The sequence below is a fragment of the Ostrinia nubilalis genome, chromosome 19 (genome assembly GCF_963855985.1).
Source record: "Ostrinia nubilalis chromosome 19, ilOstNubi1.1, whole genome shotgun sequence".
In the NCBI taxonomy this organism is placed as follows: Eukaryota; Metazoa; Arthropoda; class Insecta; order Lepidoptera; family Crambidae; genus Ostrinia; species Ostrinia nubilalis.
Genome location: NC_087106.1, coordinates 4,419,763 through 4,440,841, shown reverse-complemented (window position 1 = coordinate 4,440,841; position 21,079 = coordinate 4,419,763). Strand labels below are relative to the sequence as shown.

The window sequence follows — 21,079 nt, the reverse complement described above, 5'->3', positions numbered from 1 at the left end:
TCCTATTAATACTTATTAATACCTATTAATACTTGTGGTAAACGCGTTGATGACATTTTGTAAAAGCTTTCATCTTTTTCTAAATCGATTAAGGGACTTCAAAGCTCCACAAATACTTTCTCAAAGTTCCTAATAATACAGTAACCTACCTAATAATACAGTAGTATATTCTTACGAATTTCAAATACAATCTTAAGATCTACCGTAGCTTTTGCAGTAACACATACATAATTAGGTCTATGCAATATTGTGTCTAGGTGGACCGACGATCTGGTTAAGGTCTCTGGAAGAACCTGAATGCGGGAAGCGCAGGATCGTTCTTTCTTTGGGGAAGGCCTTTGTCCAGCAATGGATGAACGAACGAAAGAATATTGTGTCATTGAATTAGGTAGCTATGTTACATAGGTCTTCATAATGATAACTGTGGGTAGCTCAGACCTTTCATAGTGTACCTAAATTGCAAAAATCATCCCAGCGTTATAGCTTTACTCATGTGGCTGGTATTTAAGTATGAGAAAGTATACTTATTGTCATCTTGCGACCTCATTAAGTATTTTTAATGGGACTAAAGCGTCGCATCTCACCTTAGCATGTGACCATTAAGAATATCATGATAATACAGCTCAGTCTCCTTAAGAATAGGCACAAAATGATGCGATTATTAAAATATTACACACACAAGGAGTAGGTACCTAGTTGTTACGTGAACTACATACTCAATTTCATTTATAATGACACAAAACTAAATTAGGTTGCTTATTCGCACTCGATCAAGAAACAATTTATTCGTTTCAAAGAAACCAAAATTTTCGTTAACTTAGATCTTATTAGGTTTTACTTAAGTCTTGAAATTTTTGGTTAAAATTTCAAAAACCTAATTACTCATAACTAACCTATTAAACCTGTAAAAACGCCTTTAAAGTATTTGCAGAAAATAAATTTCTTAGGCTGAGTTGCACCACCTAACTTTATCGGTTACTAAACGATAACCGGTGCTTTTTGTATGGAGTTTGACAGATTTTTGACGTTTGTCAAAGTTAAAATAAGATGGTGCAACCCAGCCTTAATTATGTCTTTTGGATATTATCTAATTTTCAATTTAACACACAGCAAAGATCCATTCAAAGACAAGATGGCCGTCACTTGCAGTCTTTGTAGCATAGATAGCAAACGACGACGGCCGAGACATTGTCTTTGATTCAATGGTGTTATGTTAGATAATGAGCTGTATGTTAATGCATGTCTTATACTGAATGAATGATATTGGATATAGATTAAATCATAAATGCCACTTAAATTAATTGAAAAACGTATCACTAAGTTGTGTAAAATGTTGTGTGCCTAAATTTTAGAACATGCAAAATTATAATTATGTTTGTAAAATATTTATGTAATTAATTGTAACCCAGAAAAATGGAATACCTTTCAAAATTTTAAATTCTCCTCTCTGCCAGATAAAACAGAAAGGTACACAGTTGGTAACTAGGCTTTATGTATCCACCATTGTCTCTCTTCACCAGAGTATACAGGGTGTTAGGTAAATGGGTATATGAGCCGACACTAGCCCATGTTAACATGTGCATATAAATAGTATGGTAAAGTCAGAAAATTGATATCATCATGTAAATTATTTTAATTTTCATACAAATCTGATTTTATAAATTTTATTTTGTAAGAACATTTAAAAAATTAAAATGATGATATCAAATTTCTGACTTCACCATACCATTTATATGCATATGTTAACATGGGCTAGTGTCGGCTCATATACCCATTTACCTAACACCCTGTATACGAGTAGAGTATAAGTGGCTTGAACAGAGACTCTCCTACCTATGATAATATTAAGATTTAAAAATGCAAGGGAATGGGGTTTTTTATATACAAGAAACTATTTTCTAGAATACTATTAAAGGCCGCGTAAATAATAACGCTTAGCTCTTATCGAACTATCGACATCTTCCATTTCTATCGACTATCAACAACACTAGCCAGTTCACTTTGAAAATTCGATTAACGCGATACACTTAGAATATTGTCCAGTGTCCCGCAGGACGGAACCCGCGACGGTCTGCATGCCACCACCGGTGGAACCCCGACCATGACTTCAGGCTGACCTGTACTTCGGTGAGTGAAGACTTATATTTTCACTACTGCCGCCCTCTGTGGTCTAGTGGTAAGAAGGTGCAAGTGGTAAACTTCAGACGCAGAGTCCCGGGTTCGATTCCCAGTGGGGGCAGGTTTTTCTATTCGGTTTGGTTGGTGGTAGGGCTTGTTCTAAGTCCGCCTGGTTAGCTAACATCATCTTACCTAAGTCTGTCGCCATAACAACAATGTTAACAGCATTGTTGTGTTCCGGCAGTTAGAGGTAAGATAGCCAGTTCCTCCGTGGTTGAGGATTCCGGGTGAAGCTCGCTTTCACATTCGGCCTGATCATCACTTACCATCAGGTGAGATACAGGCTAAGAGCTTCCTCGTTGTGGATTAAAAAAAACTCTATCTACAGGGCGTACCAAAAAGACCGTGCCAAACACTAGGAGAAGATAGACTGGATGATCATCTAGACAAAATTAAATACCACAGCAGGCTACAATGTTTAATACCTACGTACCTAAGCTGCCGTGGTGCCTTGGGTTAGTGGTTAAAGTAGTCTATTCGACCTGGAAGTCCTGAATTTTATTCTGATACCTCTCTGACCATTACTTAAGGATGACCTGTAAAACCTGTAATTAATAAGCTATTGATTACGACAGTGGGTTACAATGTTTAATAAGTGAATTTCCGTGTTGCCTTGGCTAGTGGTTAAAGTTGCGTGCCCAGTCTGGAAGTTCCGGGTTCAATTCCGCCTGACATTTAAGTTCCAGATTCGATTTGCACACATACATGTCACAAGGTGTGACCTGACTTTTAGTGGATAATAATAACGGACTAGAACCTACATTTAGTATTTAGGTAATTAGTCCCAGGTGGTCGACATCATTAATGAGGATCAGTACTGTTGTAGAAAATTCAATAAAACTAGTATCTACGTTAATCTTTAAGACATAAGAAAGATATATCTTTTTGAATTATCCAAATCGGACCATTACTTACGAAGATATTAAGTAATAAACATAGGCCGTTTTTGCCGCTAAAAGTCAACGTACGCAGGGCCGCGTGACGTCATTATATCCGAATCGAGCGCAGCCGGCGTACTATTGGGATGGAAAATATTTTTTTCCAGCATCAGTTTTAGAAAAAAACTTTTAATAACATTTATTCATCAGAATAAAGTAACCTATCGACCAGTAATTTTAAAAAATAAAAATTGTGAAAATTAAGTATCGCTATGTCCAAAAACCACATTTTCATAGGATTCGATGCAATGCGGAGACGCGGTTGGGGTGAGTGTAACTTAATGATTGTTTGTATTGAACATAATAATACATCAACGTCAAGTCATAACCAGTTTCTATGGGCTGGGGGGAGGGGCTAGCCTTACCCAGTTTCTAGCCTGGGGGGAGGGGGGGTATGTAATACCCAGCTTCTGGCCTAGGGGGAGTCATATCCAGCTTATGCTTATGGGCTGGGGGGAGGAGCTAGCCTTACCCAGCTTCTGGCCTGGGGGATGGGGGGGGGGGGGTGTCAAGTCATAACCAGTTTCTATGGGCTGGGGGGAGGGGCTAGCCTTACCCAGTTTCTGGCCTGGGGGGGCGGGTATGTAATACCCAGCTTCTGGCCTGTGGGAGGGGGGGGGGGGGTCAAGTCATAACCAGTTTCTATGGGCTGGGGGGGGGGGGGTATGTAATACCCAGCTTCTGGCCGAGGGGGAGTCATACCCAACTTATGCTTATTGGCTTGGGGGAGGGGCTAGCCTTACCCAGCTTCTGGCGTTTTTCAAATCATACCCAGTTTCTGGCTTTTCTTGGCATGGTGGGGGTGTCATACCCAGCTTCTGGCCGAAGGGGAGTCATATCCAGCTTATGCTTATGGCCTGGGGGGAGGGGCAAGCCTTACCCAGCTTCTGGCCTGGGGGAAGAGGGAGGGGTCAAGTCATACCCAGTTTCGGGCCTGGGGGGGGGGTCAAATCATACCCAGTTTCTGGCTTTTCTGGCATGGGGGGGGGGGGTGTCATACCCAGCTTCTGGCCGAAGGGGAGTCATATCCAGCTTATGCTTATGGCCTGGGTGGAGGGGCAAGCCTTACCCAGCTTCTGGCCTGGGGGGGAGAGGGAGGGGACAAGTCATACCCAGTTTCGGGCCGGGGGGGGGGGGGGGGGGGGGGTAAATCATACCCAACTTCTGGCCGAGGGGGAAGTCATGCCCAGCTTATGACCTGGGGAGAGGAGGGGGGCGGGGGAGTCATACCCAGCTTCTAGGCTAAGATTAAATAGATTTCCAGGAGGGAGCAGCTGTCCTTTCCTGCAGCAGCTGGTCCGCCCATGGGAACGGCGAATAGATAGGTAGGTACGTAGGTTTAACTCAGAAAAACTAAATAACAGGTAGGTATTGCGTGTACATCGAAATGATCTGCATAGAAATGTCTTGTAGCCTAGGCAGAGTGTATCTGCCTCAGCTATACCTTATTGTTAGAAGTAGTAAATAAATTACTACTTATACATTTTTATATTTTACTTGGAAGAAGATATGACTCTAACAACACTTATGAACACTTTATTTGAATAAATCGCCAAATATACCACCGCGGAGACCCCAATCGCGTCTCTGCGTTCCATTGAATCGTATGAGCGTATGGATTTTTTGCGTTATTTTTCACAATTTCTATTTTTAAAATTACCTATCGATAGCTTACTTTATTCTGATGAATATATGTCATTACAAGATTTTCTCTCAAACTGATAGTTTGGCTAGAAAAAAATATTTTCTATCCACGCAGTACGCCGGCAGCGTTCGGATCGGATACAGTGACGTCAACGGTCCCGCGCCGGGCGGTCAGTGAACTTTTTTAGTAATTTGGCCATAACTTCGTCAATTTTTGTCGTAGAACAAAAATTTTTGGACTGTGTATTAAGGATTTCTTAGCCCTATAAATCTGCATTCACAGCTAAAAATCGAAATGATCCTCATTAGTTCCATTGTAGTTTACAAAATCGATTTCCAAATACCTACTAAGTAAGTGTGTCATCATCATCATCATTTCAGCCACAGGACGTCCACTGCTGAACATAGGCCTCCCCCAATGACTTCCACATCGCACGGTTGGTAGCGGCCTGCATCCAGCGCCTTCCCGCTACCTTTATCAGGTCGTCGGTCCACCTTGTGGGTGGACGTCCCACGCTGCGTTTTCCGGTACGTGGCCTCCATTCTAGAACCTTGCTGCCCCATCGGCCGTCAGTTCTGCGTACTATGTGCCCTGCCCACTGCCACTTCAGCTTGCTGATCCGTCGGGCTATGTCAGCGACTTTAGTTCGTTTACGGATCTCCTCATTTCTGATTCGATCTCGTAAAGAAACACCGAGCATGGCCCTCAGTAAGTGTTCTATTACTTATTTAAGTAATAGTACTCAATACTACTCATGTTTAGCGCGGCTTATTAGGCGACACAGGACCGCCTGACCGTTTGCTCTGCTCATCTACATACTACAACGGCAGATTCTGCCATACAGAAGAAGAAACGGCCATGGATGTTCTTTGCTCATGCGGCCCGCTTATGAGCAAAAGAAGTATCCATCTCGGGCGACACATCATGCACCCGGATGAGATAGCAGATATCACGCTCCAAAGAATCTGGAAATTTATAGACTCAACGGGACTAAGCAGTGAACTCTAAAGACAAGGGCTGCCACAATAGATCAAACCTGGTCGAGCTGGCGCAAATGAAGGCCCAAAACCAATAATAATAATAAATAATACTACAACGGCAGAGCGGTGGCTACGGATTCAAACTTCCACTTGGGGCAAATGTAGTGTTGCACAAACAAATAAACAAGGTACCAATGGACGTAAAGTATAATACGCACAGTATTTTACATAATAATATTTCATCATCATCATCACCATCAGTCGTTTAATCTCCACTGCAGGAGCAAATCTTTTTCCCATACTGGCAAAATTTGATAGATAGATCCCTGCATAGTTTAACTGGTGTTAAGAAAAAATAATTTAGCAATATCCGGGTTTCGTCCGACACATTATTTTATGCATGTCAATGCCATGATATACCCTACTTACTGTCAAACCCATAACACATATGCCTCCAAATTGCACTGACAGCCTTTTTCAATTTATATGACAAAGACCCTTCACCATGGTTAGCTTTGTCCAAAACATTATCTATACGTATAAAGAGAAAAGTAAATAAAAAGAATAGAAAGGAAATTAGTACTAGAGTTGCCACGAATAGTGATTTGGCCGAATACCGAATACCGAATATTCGGCAACGCTGTCGGCCGAAGCGTATTATTATTTACGCACTCGACTAGCACAAAGTACATGCTAGTCGAGTGCGTAAATAATAATACGACAGGTTGCGACCTGTCTGTCGTGTCCTCTTGAAATACACGACAGTTTCTGGAACTGCTTTGAGGAAGTCGCTAAAGATAATATGCGAAATAGTAATGATGAGGAGAACGTGGAGAAGAATACTGTGGCAAATAAGATGGATTTTTATTTGAAATCAAATCGACTAGATCGGAAAGCTGATCCTTACAAGTGGTGGTCAGCTAATGAAAAACAATACCCAAACCTCTCGAAATTTGCTAAAGTTTATCTTTCTTCTCCCGGGACTAGCGTGTATAGTGAGAGGTTGTTTTCTGAAGCTGGTATCATTTATGATGAAAAGCGTAATCGTTTGCTACCGTCAAATGCTGAAAAGCTTGTTTTTATCCATCACAACTTACCGGTGTTTAATTTTACTTATTAAAGTATTGTAATCTATATCTATCTATATAAATAAAAATGAATTGATGTTCGTTAGTCTGATTAAAACTCGAGAACGGCTGGGCCGGTTGAGCTGATTTTGGTTTTAAAATGTTTGTCGTAGTCCAGGGTAGGTCTAAACGGTGAGCAAATACGCGCGATATTGTTTTCTGTGACAGACAAGATTCCACGCGGGCGAAGCCGCGGGCGGAAAGCTAGTTTGATAATAAAGACAAATCTTGATTAATATGATGTCTTTTTTTTCCATGATTTGGTATTCGGTATTCGGCCGAATAGTACCTATTATTCGGCCGAATACCGAATACCAAACAAAGTGGCCGAATAGGCCGAATACCGAATAGTAGCCGAATATTCGTGGCATGTCTAATTAGTACATAATCAATTTGTATGTTTAGGCTCAAGCATCTCACCTGATGGAAAATTACGATCAGACCGAATTTGAAACCGAGTTTCACCCCAAATCCTCAACCATAGAGGAACTGGCTATCTTACCTCCAACTGAGGACCCACAGCTCTCTCAGTATGCGAGTCTATGTGGTAAATTATCAGGATAATTTTATGAATAAAAAGTTTTACAAATTGTTATTGAAAACTTTCAGTGGTGAGAAATGCAAGATAGAGCATGAACATGCAAAATGCTTTTCGCAGCGAATTTTTAAAGTATATACTTATATATAAACGGACTCTTTAAATTTTAAACAACAAAGTATAAGTCTTACTTTTTAGCATTAATATGACCATGGATGAAGGGATATAAACACGAATAACACTCCCTTCTACACAGGGTCAGACAGTCTTTGACCATCGCGGTGCAACATCAACATACAAAATTAAGGCAATTGTACCTATAGACAACAACACATCAAGCTGAATTGCGAAATTGTATAATAAGAGCTATTTCCCAACAAAAATTTAGGTGTACCTATACATATTGTGATGTGCACTGTCAACTCTACGAGTACATGACGTGACAAACAAAAGGCGTTAATCCCCATTTTTGCGTACAACTAAACAACAAACATTACTCAATCGCATTCTTTCTACTACACCCGTGTGTCCAGTTTACACAACCGATGTCACGTCCAGTGTTCTATTACTGTTCGTGTGGGGTGCGGTGACAATAAAATCAATGCAAATACACTCGTTGACAGTTTGTTTTGATGTTATTAACGTTTAGACCGGGGATAAACAAGCGCGTGCATCGTGAAACTGAAAACAGAAACAAAAACTTTTCTTTACTTTAGAATTTCTTCAGTATACTTACAATCAACATCGTGGCCAAATTATTTAGGCGTACCTACTTAGTTAAAATTGTGTATAATAATTACCTATCTTAGTATCGTCGTCCTGCCTATCAAAGTTAAATTAGATCATCGTCATCATCATCATCTCAGCCATAGGACGTCCACTGCTGAACATAGGTCTCCCCCAATGCTTTCCATGTGGCCCGGTCCCCCAATGCTTTCCATGACGTCCACTGCTGAACCTTACCCAATGATTTCCACGTCGTTCAGTTGGTAGCGACCTGCATCCAGCACCTTCCTGCTACCTTTATGAGGTCGTTGGTCCACCTTGTGGGTGGCAAGCCACGCTGCGTTTTCCGGTACGTGGCCTCCACTCCAGAACCTTACTGCCCCATCGGCCGTCATTTTGGCGTAATGTGCCCTGCCCATTGCCACAGCTTGCTAATCCGTCGGGCTTTGTCAGCGACTTTAGTTCGTTTACGGATCTCCTCATTTCTGAAATTGGATGCCACAAATGCTGTTCCGTCTTCCACACAATTAGTTAAACTATTGATAAGGACTTGTTTTACTACTGAAACGTCCAGATGTTTTGGACCTACGGACTTCTTTGTAAATGAAAGTGCACATTCAACGTTTACAATGTATGTTTGTTATAAATAATCTAGAAGCGACATCGAGACAAAAATATAAAATGTTACTTGAGGTGGATAAAGACTGTTAATCCAAAAACTGGAGTTTAGGTAAATAAGCAGAATCAATATCGTACATCGTACGAGTACATCTTAAAAAATCTTACTTATGTAACAATGTACTATGAATCAAACAACAGCGGTCATCCTAATCATACATGAGAAAAACGTTACATGGACAAAACTGTACGACAATTTCAAAATCTGGGTCGGTTTTAATGCCTCTAAAATCTGTGATGCTAGCTCATCTAGCAGTCTCTACGTCCTTGTACCCCGATAATTATAAACCATTGAGGTTCTTCTGTGGTTTTTAAGGATAAAACTGTATGGTTTCGTTAAAATCTAGGTCAATTTTAATGCTAGCTCATCCAGCAGTCTCTACGTCCTTGAACCCCGATAGACTCAGCACTGATTTGGATATCTTTGATCCAGGTGTTTATCCCGACACAGGCATCCGTGTAAACTACTAATTTATGGCCACTTAAGCGAACTCGATTCGTTAGGGCACGTCCACATGTAGAGCTGTAGAACTCGATAAAAATTACAGCTAAAAGAGAAAAACACACACACTACACGGGTCTTAACGTGACGTTTATTAATGAGTTACATTATGTACTCACGGCTTGACGTTTCGGCTGCTATGCTGCAGCCGTGGTCGCAAGCAGACTGAACTATTTTAGTTGAAATGGAACGTGAAAATTTAAAATCTTATAAAAAACTAGCGGCCGCCCGCGACTTCGTACGCGTGGATCCCATTTTACCCCCTTTTCCCGAATTTTCTTTGCTATAAACCTCACGGAGCCCGAGACCTTTCCAACGAATGCAAAACCGTGGAAATCGGTTCGTGCGTTCTGGAGTTATAGCGTCAGGGAGGAAAACCCGACTTATTTTTATATAGTAGATTACAGGATCAGTTAAGAAATCAGAAATTTAATTTGCTAATTCTAGCAAATTAAATTTCTGGTATTCACCAGGTATGGGGGCTAAATCTTATGCCACGAATCCACACAAAATAGCGGGTTGAATATGTTGTCTTAAAGCATTATGTGAAGAGAAAAAATTGCGTAAAATGGGCAAGTGAGGAATACAGTGGCCACTTCGCGTCCTGAACACTACCGAATCAATAATTACAAACGACAGGGACACTTACTTGCAGCACATCAAGGGTCTTCTAACCGGTATCCACCACGTGAAGATGAAAAATCCGTATTCTGGCGCGCCCGCCCTTTCCTCACATTCCAATAGCCTGCTGGACCTTTGGGAATCCGATCACAGCCAGAAATCACCATATTTTTGCGTAATTTACACTATATTTCAAACAAACTTCGAACCGCGGCGTCATTTAAGCGTTCCCAAATCGAATGATCGATTCGATTCAAATAGTGGGAAAGACCTGAAGTGGCGCAAACACCAGGCCAAGTTGATTTTGTGCCATTACAATAAAGAAATTCTTCTATCGTTTGGCTATTATAATTGAGGCCATCAATATTGTCAACTTAACCTTATGAGTTACTTTATGCAGGTACTACGCTTAACTCAGTCATTAGGTATCTGAGGTATGGTAGCGGCTCGGGAGGGATTATGACGTGACAAAGCATACAAATCTGTGGGTCTAGACAAAGTGCAAATTATAATCGCAAACCAGTCGAAAAGTGGTCGAAAAGCCCCTTTTTTGTATGGAGTTTTGACGGATTCGATTTTCGATTCGATCAAAAAGTGCGTTTTGTCTAGGGGGGCTGAAGCATTCTAAAGTCTCGCTGACATATTTTGACGCCTCAAAAACGTTTCTGAGCCGCTCTCTTAGCTGATATACTGACTGATTTAATCGCTAGACTTATAAAGCCTGGTCCGTGAGCACGTAGAATTTTGTCCAATGACCCCAAGCTACCCATCCTTATCGCTCGCGCGTAATTATGTTGCTATCACGCTCGCACACTCACTGCGGGCGCCCGTCGCACAGTCGCGACAGCAATATAATTACGCGCGAGCGATAAGGATGGGTAGCTTGGGGTCATTGGACAAAATTCTACGTGCTCACGGACCAGGCTTTAGCTTCCCTGGCGAACATCGGCACGCCTATGTTAATCAGAAATGACGTAGGATTATAATGGTGAAATATTTATTCAAATCGGTCTAATAATTTCGGAGCCATTCTATACCAACAAGCAATAAAATCTTTTCTCTTTTTATTTTTAGTAGAAATAGGCGATTGACATAAAATAACACATATAAATATTTTACTATTTATTATACAATGCTCCAATGATTTTTGCTCAAATAATGCATTAAAGCATTCTAAAATAACCGCTGAAAGTCAGTGATCTGAAATATCATACCTTATTTTTATTACTATGCGATAAGATAAGGATTAAAGATAATAAAAATAATAAGATTTAAAGATTCTGTATATTACATACTAGTTGTGCCCGCGAATTCGTACACGTGAAAAAAGTTTGAATAATACTCGTATTTCCTGTTTTTTCAACATTTTCCTTTACTGCTCCGCCCCTATTGGCTGTATGGTGATTTTAAAAAGCCTTCCTCGATAAATGGGCTATCTAACACAAGGATTTTTCAAATAGGACCAGTAATTCCTGAGATTGTAGTCCAAGCAAACAAACAAAAATCTCTTCAGTTTTATACAATAAATAGCTGTGCCCGCGACTTCGTACGCGTGAAAACCCGTTTTCGCAACATTTTTCATTTTTGTTCTGCACCTTTTACTCGTAGCGTGATGGTATATAGCCTATAGCCTTCCTCGATAAATGGGCTAACTAACACTGAAAGAATTTTTCAAATCGGACCGGTAGTTGATGAGATTAGCGCGTTCAAGTAAACAAACAAACAAACAAAAAAACTCTTCAGCTTTATAATTTTAGTATAGTAATATAGTAAAGTACCTAATACTTTTCTTCACTCCGCTCCGTGTGTGTATAAACCCGCCTTTACAAATCCAATCTTACATCGTTTTGATCGGCAGCACTTTTAGATCCAAAACTTGATGGGCATTTGCAAAGTATTTTGACCGATTGATTGCTATCATCGGATGTAATGGGTGCTTTTCACGGAGTTTTTAAGACATGAAAGTACTTGCATTCTTTAAAGTCGTTATTTTAATATGAGCACAAAAAGAAGAAGATTGGTAAGTATTTTTTTTACTATGGAAGACAGGACTGTACGTTTTTGTAGTTATATTATTGACGTTAGTGTAATGTGGAAATGACAAAAAATCTCTAAAATTAAAATTTGTTAGGTGCGTGTTTACCGTTCAAATTCATTTACTATAATTAACAATGTGGGCCCATTTATGTAGGTAATTGCCTGAAATATACTAGTTTTTTTTTTCGAAACGTCGTTTTGTTAGCTTGCCTTTCTACCACACTATGATAACATAAATCCTGCAAATAAGAATTTCAATTAAGGTTTCCTAAAAAAAATAAATTCAAAAATAACATACGTAAATGAAAGTTGTTTTAATTCCCATAAAATTCTCGATCACCACCGAAAGCACACTTAAGTGCAAAATAAAAACACTAAACCTAAATCAAGTCGAATCAAATCGCTATTACATCCATACATCCAAACTCATTTTTAAAAATAGATTTCGATCCGTTTCGATCTAGAGATCTTCAGTCAGCAACGCTTTCGGCGAGATGCGTACGCGCACTTGATAGAGTTTATTTACGAAAAGTGACTTTTGAGATTGAAGGATTGATTAGCATGTGATGACCATGGTGTTGTGTGATGGTGTTTGAGGAACTGTATTATTTTTTGTTTAGGGTGACACTTGATTTTTTGTTTAGGGTATTCCTAACCTAGAACGTGATCTAGACTGCTTTGGAAATAGCTAATTGTCTAGATCTAAATAAATGGTACTTACACTGGAAAGTTTAAAAAATAACCATTGAAAAGCCTTGAGGAGAACTTGTTAAAGTAGTTTTCTTAATTTTCCTACTTTACAATTTTAACACAAACTGTATTAAAACACAAAATCGTTTAGCAGTTATGGCTGGCTATGTAGCGAAAATTATTGCTATGCATTCGTCATGGTTATTAAAATTAATAAACAAGTGATATTCTTATGTTAGAAACGTAACAAAATAAGACTCCAAAATGAAAAGACGGAAAAAAGGCAGCCAAGTTCGGGTCAGATTCAATGTGAAGACTGCGGTAAGTTTTGTATAATTTGAATATTAAAAGTAACTATTTATATTAAAACTATCTTTCCGTCCGCGGCTTCGCCCGCGTGGTATTTTGTCTGTCACAGAAAAACTTTATTATGCGAGTCCCTGTTTCAAAAACCGGGATAAAAACTATCCTATGTCGTTTCCCGGAACTCAAACTATCTCTATGCCAAATTTCATCCAAATCGCTTCAGTGGTTTAGGCGTGAAAGCAAGAGAGACATACAGACAGACAGACAGAGTTACTTTCGCATTTATAATATTAGATAGAAGTAAAGATTTATGTATAGTCACGTACAAAGCCATAGGCAAAAGCAAGTTTTCTCATTATGTTCTATGACCATTATAACACACTACTGTTAGCTATTTTATAATCGTAAAGTCTTCACTACCAAACCATTCGCACAGAAAACAGAGAAGTCTTTCATAATAAGTTTCTTACCAATAGTAGTATTTTGAAAATTATAAATAACTTGAAAATATCGAACTGTCTAAGGCGGGAATTGAACTCACGACCATCCGCTTGATGGGCGACTGCTCTTCCAGCTGAGCTATTTAGGCTGGGTTGCACCATCTTATTTATTTTTTTATTTTTACTTTGACAAACGTCAAAAATCTGTCAAATTCCATACAAAAAGCACCGGCTATCGTCATAGTTACCGTTAAAGTTAGGTGGTGCAACTCAGCCTTAGACACTGGATGAACCCATCGACCAGTATAGTATGTCTGTTTCTTTTAAACATTAGCAATTCCATTCACTTACAAGACGTATAGTTTTCTTTTCGACTTCCCACACAACTGACAGCACCCAAACTTAGATCCCAGTTTTAACTATGTTTATCCCCAAGATCTATCCTTGTCCAGCCAACAAAAGGCGTACAATGGCGAAGATGAATGCCCTTCGCAGCGAGCCTGATAAGGGAGACCGGGGAGAGTTGTAACAGAGGAGAGTTGTGACATTGTGGATTTTTTGAAACCATCAATTTCAAATTTAAACTTTTGAAATTCAAACATGTATTATTATAGGTATATTACATAATAGGAGGTCTTATATATTATAGCTTACAAACAGTGCTTCCTATTCAGTTTTACATTTTTAGCATGCAAAATGGTCTTTAAAAAAGTCGTTGATATTATAGATAACAGCAGTTTATGAGATTTCGTGTCATCGAGCTCGCAACAGCGCGTATGTGGTAGCTCGAGACTTGAAAAAAAAACGCGCACTGTTACAAGCTCGCTAATATTTAATACTAGCTTGTGCCCGGGGCTTCACGTTTTGTTTGTCACAGATCCTCATAAATTATAGCCTTTTATTCTGGGTTATACACAATAATACTGTAAAGTTTCATTAAAATCAGTTCAGTAGTTTTTGCGTGAAAGAGTAACAAACATGTTAATATCCAGACATCCAAACATCACGACATCCACACAAACTTTCACGTTAATAATATTATTAGGATAGGATATTAAGTAGGAAGTTCCAAAAAATCGTCAATGTCACAAATCTCCCCTGTTACAACTCACCTCGGTCTCCCCTACAGGAGCTCATCCTTCTTGATTTGTGGTCCTGCTGACTTGAAAGGGCCGGTTTGACACTCATCGTGCTTTTTATGATGTGTAGATCCTTGCCTTGATTTAGACCTTAATACTCGTAACTATCTCGTACTAACAACAATAGTAGGATTTTTAATTTCTTTATTGGAACTTTTTATTTCTAACGTACTCATAATAATATGGTATAATGTTCTATGACTTTGGAATTTATATTTTTAGATTCAACTGAAACCAACAGGTTGACAAAAAGTTTATCATCTCACACTCATCAAGTTATTTAAAATACTACTTATAATACTGTGGACTATTACGAGTGCCCTAATTAATCACAAGTTGCTAGCAAGTGCAACAAAATATAAATGAGATATGCAACGAGTGAATTTTATTGAAGAATTGATTAAAACATAGAATCTTCCTAGCGACAAGCCTTAAATTGTGTTTTCCAACTTTGGCAGCTCTTATGATAATCCAGTTTTGTTGGTAGCCTAAAGAGCTATCTTACCTTTGAATCTGTCATCACCAAGAAGAATGATTATCAAGTACGGTACAGTGATCTAACTTCGTCTAAATTTATGCCAACCAGTCCCTTAGACACACCGTAAATGCTCCAAATTCGTCGATTATGTCATGTACTTGACTATTTGTTTATCATTAGGTACCAATGTTTGTTGCTATCGATCGCGAAATCGGGAGGGCGATGTCGCTAGTCCAGTGATCAGTGCTTCCCACCACCACCATAAGGCCAGTCGGATTATGGCAACGCGCTTGACCGTTTTTCATTCGGAAATTCGATTGAAAATCGAAATAATTCTTTACCGATTAACGCCAATGCACATACAAGAAGTTGGCGAGTAAAGTGTCCTTAAAGTGCAAAATGTGATTTGTTATAATTCAACAATTTTATGCATTTTGGATGGATTTATGTGTGATGTACTTGAGTACATCTTGCGTTGACGCAGTGGGTTGATTTGATTTGAATAAAACAAATCTAAAAACGCGGTTTTAAAAATTAATCATAGTCTCGGACACTGAAATGTAAAGTGAAAAATAACAGAGTGTTCTAAAAAGCTCAAGCAGTACTTAATATTGCCAAATGAAAACAAATGAAGTTTAATAAAAGCTTCTTAAAAGCTTCCGTGATGACTCTACCGATAAAAAGACGCGTGTGAGGTGGTTATAATTTTAAATGAAATGTAATCAACAGTGAAATATAAATGAAAGGGTTCGACATGAAAATGAAGAGGGTAATCAGATTTTTAATCCATTCTTCTTTTGAATGAAAATAAACAATGTTCAACTTCCGTTTTTACGGATGCAAGTCTAGTCATATTTCAATTAGCTTAATTACTTTTTCACTTGTTCTGAAATCAAATCTGAATACCTAAATACATACAAAATCAATCACTTGTTGAATACAAAATTGATTACTAAAGTGTGAATCATTCTATTTGTGTACAAAGTCAATAAAAGCATTTTTACACTGCATAAAAGTATTTCAGTCGTTTTTAGTCACGATTTAATCATCTATCAACAGTATTAGCTGATATTTACAGTTCCAAAGTAGTTAAAACTGACTTTGTTGCTCGATTTTACAGATTTCAGGGACATACAGACTAGCTTCTTTTTAGCATACATGTACAGCCTTAGATCCGGTTTCCATTAAAGCGGAGAGATGTGTTCGAATAACCAATCAGACCAAACTCTTCCTATGTTCTTCTAATTAATTTCGTTGCGGGTCCAATGACAGTTTAACTTTCCCCCGGGACAATCTTGACCGTCACTGGTTGGGTGTTTATTGGCGGTCAAGCTGTAGTTCCTGGCTACACAGGAGTTGCAGCGGTGGGAACGAGAGGTGGGAATTTCGTTATTTCCACATCACCTCTCCGCTTAGGCGGAAACCGAGCTTTAGACCTTTTTTCGGGAGCTTATTGCAGCAACTATAGTATTTGAAGTCTCGCTGACGTTTGAAGTCCCGTGCCGCTCCCATACCTCAAGCACTGACTGAATTAAGTACCAGACATAGCACCCATAGAAACGAATGACCCACTGACCGACTGATTGTGTCACTACGAGCAAAAAGACGCCAAAGCGATCCAATTACTAGTTCAAACCGCCAAACAATTGACGCGCTTTTAATGAGCTGTCAGAATGCGATTTCCCCATAGATTTTGTAACAAGAAGGGTAACGTCACTGCGCCGATTCATCATTTTTCATTCTTTAATGACGTCAATTTTGCTTTTTAATTCAAATTCATCGAATTAAGTTTTATTTATTTCCACTAATAATCCAATTTAAAGTTAATTGAAAACTAATTTGCTTGTCTAGGACTGAAACACCGTGTACCGAGAACCTAGAACTTAGTTATTTATTCTTTGGTATTATTTATTAAAGATTATAGGTAACTTATCTAAAATAAATAAACCTATCGACTAGGATTTATAATACCATGTTGTTAATGTTCCACAAAAAATATTTCTGATTTCTGCTGATACAGTTGGTAAGAATGTTTTTAGTAATGCTTACGTAAACATCATCATCATCATTTCAGCTATAGGACGTCCACTAGTGAACTGTCCTCCTCCCCCAATTATTTCTATAATGACCTGTTGGTAGCGGTCTGCATCCAGCGCCTGCTACCTTTATGAGGTCGTCTTTACGTGATCGAATCAGACAAATTCCGAATATGCGACACATCGAATAATCGAATGCAACGATTCACAAAATCGCTAATCGCCTCAAAATATAGCAAGTCTGCATCGCTCCGAACCTTTCGTAATTTGGGACTGTGTCACGTGACTGATCGTCACCCTTTACACAATTATGACGTCACCGACAATCGAGTGAAGCTCAGGAATCTGTTTTCGGTGCTCTGTAGTGCCGAGCTTGCTGAATTTTAGGTTTTTAGGGCGATCATGGTCATTCGAAATACTTTTTTACATTTCAGTATTTTAGGATAAGCAGTACAGTAATTAATAAATCAAAACTACAGACTTAATACTCGTAGTCTTAGTCTTAAGCCGATGTGCTGGTAGCCTTTAAGTGTGAAAATGTCTTAAACGGACACTTTCAAATTACTCGTACAAGAATTGACTCGTAAAAAGATTAACCTGTGTTACAAGAGTAAGGCCTCCCCAACCCGTCTGGCCAGCGTGGGGAGTGTAGGCTAAATCCACCATTTGCCTGTGGTAAATTACAGGGTCTCCTGCAGTGGAGACTAAATGACCTGATGATGGTAATGACGATGATGATGATGATGATGACGAGGGTCAGGCTCCTGCTTAAATGTATATCAGGCTTTTGTTCTGTCATGTATAATAGAGCTCAATTACACCTAATATGACTAAGATGTTTATTTATTTATTTTAAGGACAGCCAACAAAGCATACACCTTATCTAATATAACCTTAATACATCAAACATTATGTGGTGTTGCCTTACTTAAAGGCTGCCACGGCATGCAAATAAGTGTACTACTAATAGAAGGCAAATACAATTTCAATTTTCTTTTCTCTTTTACATAAATCATGTTTAGAGTCTACAGTTCGTTTCGGATACATAGTCCATAGACTATTTATCCGAAACGAACAAGTCATGCAATACAGCTTTAAATTTACGAGGTGAATATGATATTATGTCGATGCTCCTAGAAGATGACCGTGACAGGCGGCTAAACTGCGATTGGATTCTATTGATTGTCGAAAAATGGCCCAAGTTAGTCCTAAACTCTTTTGCTCGGAAAGCCATATACCTAGACGGTCTAGCCAGTTTGTAAGGAGTGTTAAAATTAACCTGAGACAGTAGATCCCGGCAGTCGATTTGCCCATTAATAATTTGGTACAAAAAAAGGTGGTCATAAATTATTCTGCGATTGTCTAAACTATTTAAATTAAAGTATTTCAGTCTGGACTCATATGTAGGAAGGCGCTTTACCAATCCACATTGATAAGATAGGTGCCAGAGGAATCTTTTTTGAATAGCCTCTAAACGACGCTTATGCACCTCATAATGTCGGCCGTTTGGTGTAGTGGTTCAGAACGTGCTACTATGCCAAGAGGTCCCGGGTTCGATTCCCGGCCGGGCAGAAATTGAAATGATGAATTTTAATTTCTGTGACGGGTCTGGGTGTTACTATGTATAATATGTATGTATTTACAAAAAAAAAAAGTATATAAGTAGTATATCCGTTAAGCTAGCACCCATAACACAAGCATTAAGTTGCTTACTTTGGGGCTAGCTGGCGCTGTGTGAAATTGTCTAAAGATTTATTATTATTATTATTATAATAAGGGGTCCATATTACACTCCAATACTCTAAACCAGAACGCACTAATGAATTATATATTTTTATTTTACTGCCAATTTTTTTGAAGTCCTTACAATTTCGCAATATAAAGCCTAACCCATTACATTTACCCATTAAACCTTAATTCTATGACCCCAATTTGCCTATTCCTTGTTCCAGATCAGGATGAACCGTGGCTCGAGGGAGGAGCTCCTGGGCAGCTCCCAGGAAGCCCTCCGGAACAGCCAGCATGACCTGAGGACCTTCAACGAGCGCGCCCTCACCAGAGAAGAGAAGACGTACCTCCTCCATGCTGATAGAGGAGACTACGCCACTGTCAAGAGGTAAAAAACTTCTATACTGGTGTGGGCTGTAAAAAACCTGTTGCTCAATGATGGGCAGCTCCCAGGAAGCCCACAAGAGCAGTTGTGTCCAGCATGACCTGAGGACCTTCAACGAGCGAGCTCTCTGCATATGAGGAGATTACGCCACTGTTAAAAGGTAAGGAGCTTCTGTGTGTTGTAGGCTCATAGCAATATGCATGCTTATAGCAATTGCAAGCCGACCCAACTATCAGCCGACTAAAACAATGCAGTCGCGGGATCTACACGTATAAAAATGGCTGGTAGAAAATGCTGTAAGGCGTTGAGTCTGACAATTGTATTGTGCTTGGTGCAAAAAATAAGTTAAGGAAAAAAGGTCATATAATTCTAGGCTGTATGTGTAACCACGAACTTATAGGACAATCAGATGAGTTCGAGCCTGCGCTGCTATAACTATTGGTTATAGCTGAGTACAACATAGTGGTTTAAAGTTAAAGAAAGGAACCTATTATCTGAATTTCGAAAAACATTTTTTTTCTTCCTTCTTCATGTTATGTTAAATGTTATTTCTTCGTCATGAAGTTACTCTGACTCTATTTTAATAGCGATATGAGTGAACACTACGATTATCCGACGAAGGTAAAACGTGTTATTTTTTTTTATTTTATTTATACTTTTGCACAAATAAACTGTACAGTGGCGGACTTAATGCCAGGTGGCATTCTCTGCCAGTCAACCACAGGTCGAGTTCAGAGACTAAGGCGGTGCAATAAATATGACGTTTAGTTAATATACCTACTTACATAGGATTAGATAAAATAAATAACATAAGAGTGCATATTAATATAATAGACATACACCTAGATACATAAACGTAATAATACTATTGGCGTACACATAACACATGTCAGAGATAAGAAAAAAGTTTTAGTCTTTAAAATAATCTTTTATATAAAGTCATGTCGAAATAAAATAGTGTAGTAATTACTAACACTAGATTAAGATTATCATGTTACTAACATAAACGTTGACATGTAATGTCTGAAATAAACGTTTTATTATTATGTTTGTACGCTTTGGAGCTCACGGGTCAAAAGTGGCCCGGTCCTTTATAAGGCTTGCGTGGGGATACAGATCCAACACGTAGAGGTCGTTTTAAGCGCAAAATAATCGACAAAAGTGAAAGTGGCACATGCTGGATCTAGTCTCCGACTATATCATGGGATGTAGCCAGAGACCATCCCCAGCCTGTGCACAGGAGCTATTGCAGTTATTGGACAATGGCCTAGGGTTATGGATGAAGGATGGATGGACTGGTTACTGGGCTATGGATGGAGACTACGGGTCACCTGCCTGGTTCATAGTCTCGGACTGAAAAAATGGCAGGCGGTAACTAGCCAGCGACTAAATGGGCCCCCCTGGCGTCATGGGTCGTATAGACCGGACTGAGGGGCAACATTGGCGTCTGCCAGCTCAGGGGTGTAGAGAGGTGTGCTGCGCTTTCTCCAAGGTTACTCGCGGCGTTATGCCCTTTAACACTTCCACCCCTGGAGCATATAGCTCTAGCGACTCCACTCTGGCCGGCCAGTTAAGGCAAGCCAGAGGTGAAAGTCCTGCAGACCCTCTCGGTTTCCACTTCGGCAAGCCGGAGACGAGGGTCTTGACCGACTCTCGGGAGCACTCGGATTAACTTATTATTATTATTATTAATGTCGAAGAAACGTAGAGTTCAGTTTTTGAGACAAAGTCATGTCCTGCTTAGGAAATTTTGGTGTTGGTCGTGGACAAATCAGCAATAATACATCAAAAGAATACTTTTTCATGCCAACAATCAACACTTACGCCAATCAGATTACAACTTAGCATCAAAAACTACGACACCTGCAAATATAGGGCAGATTATTCGGGTGCCCCGACTCCTGGGA

The 21,079-nt window shown here is 39.3% G+C and overlaps 1 protein-coding gene across 1 annotated transcript in view; it reads left to right on the top strand.

Annotated features, from left to right (window-relative positions):
* The first annotated feature begins 2,045 nt into the window (after positions 1-2,045).
* Positions 2,046-21,079, top strand: part of LOC135081080 (transient receptor potential protein) — a 60,450-nt gene continuing 41,416 nt past the window's right edge. The window contains exons 1-2 of the mRNA XM_063975808.1: positions 2,046-2,127; positions 19,012-19,175. Of these exons, the coding sequence (XP_063831878.1) occupies positions 19,018-19,175 (158 nt within the window). The 5' untranslated portion in view covers positions 2,046-2,127; positions 19,012-19,017. The remainder of the gene's footprint in view (positions 2,128-19,011; positions 19,176-21,079) is intronic.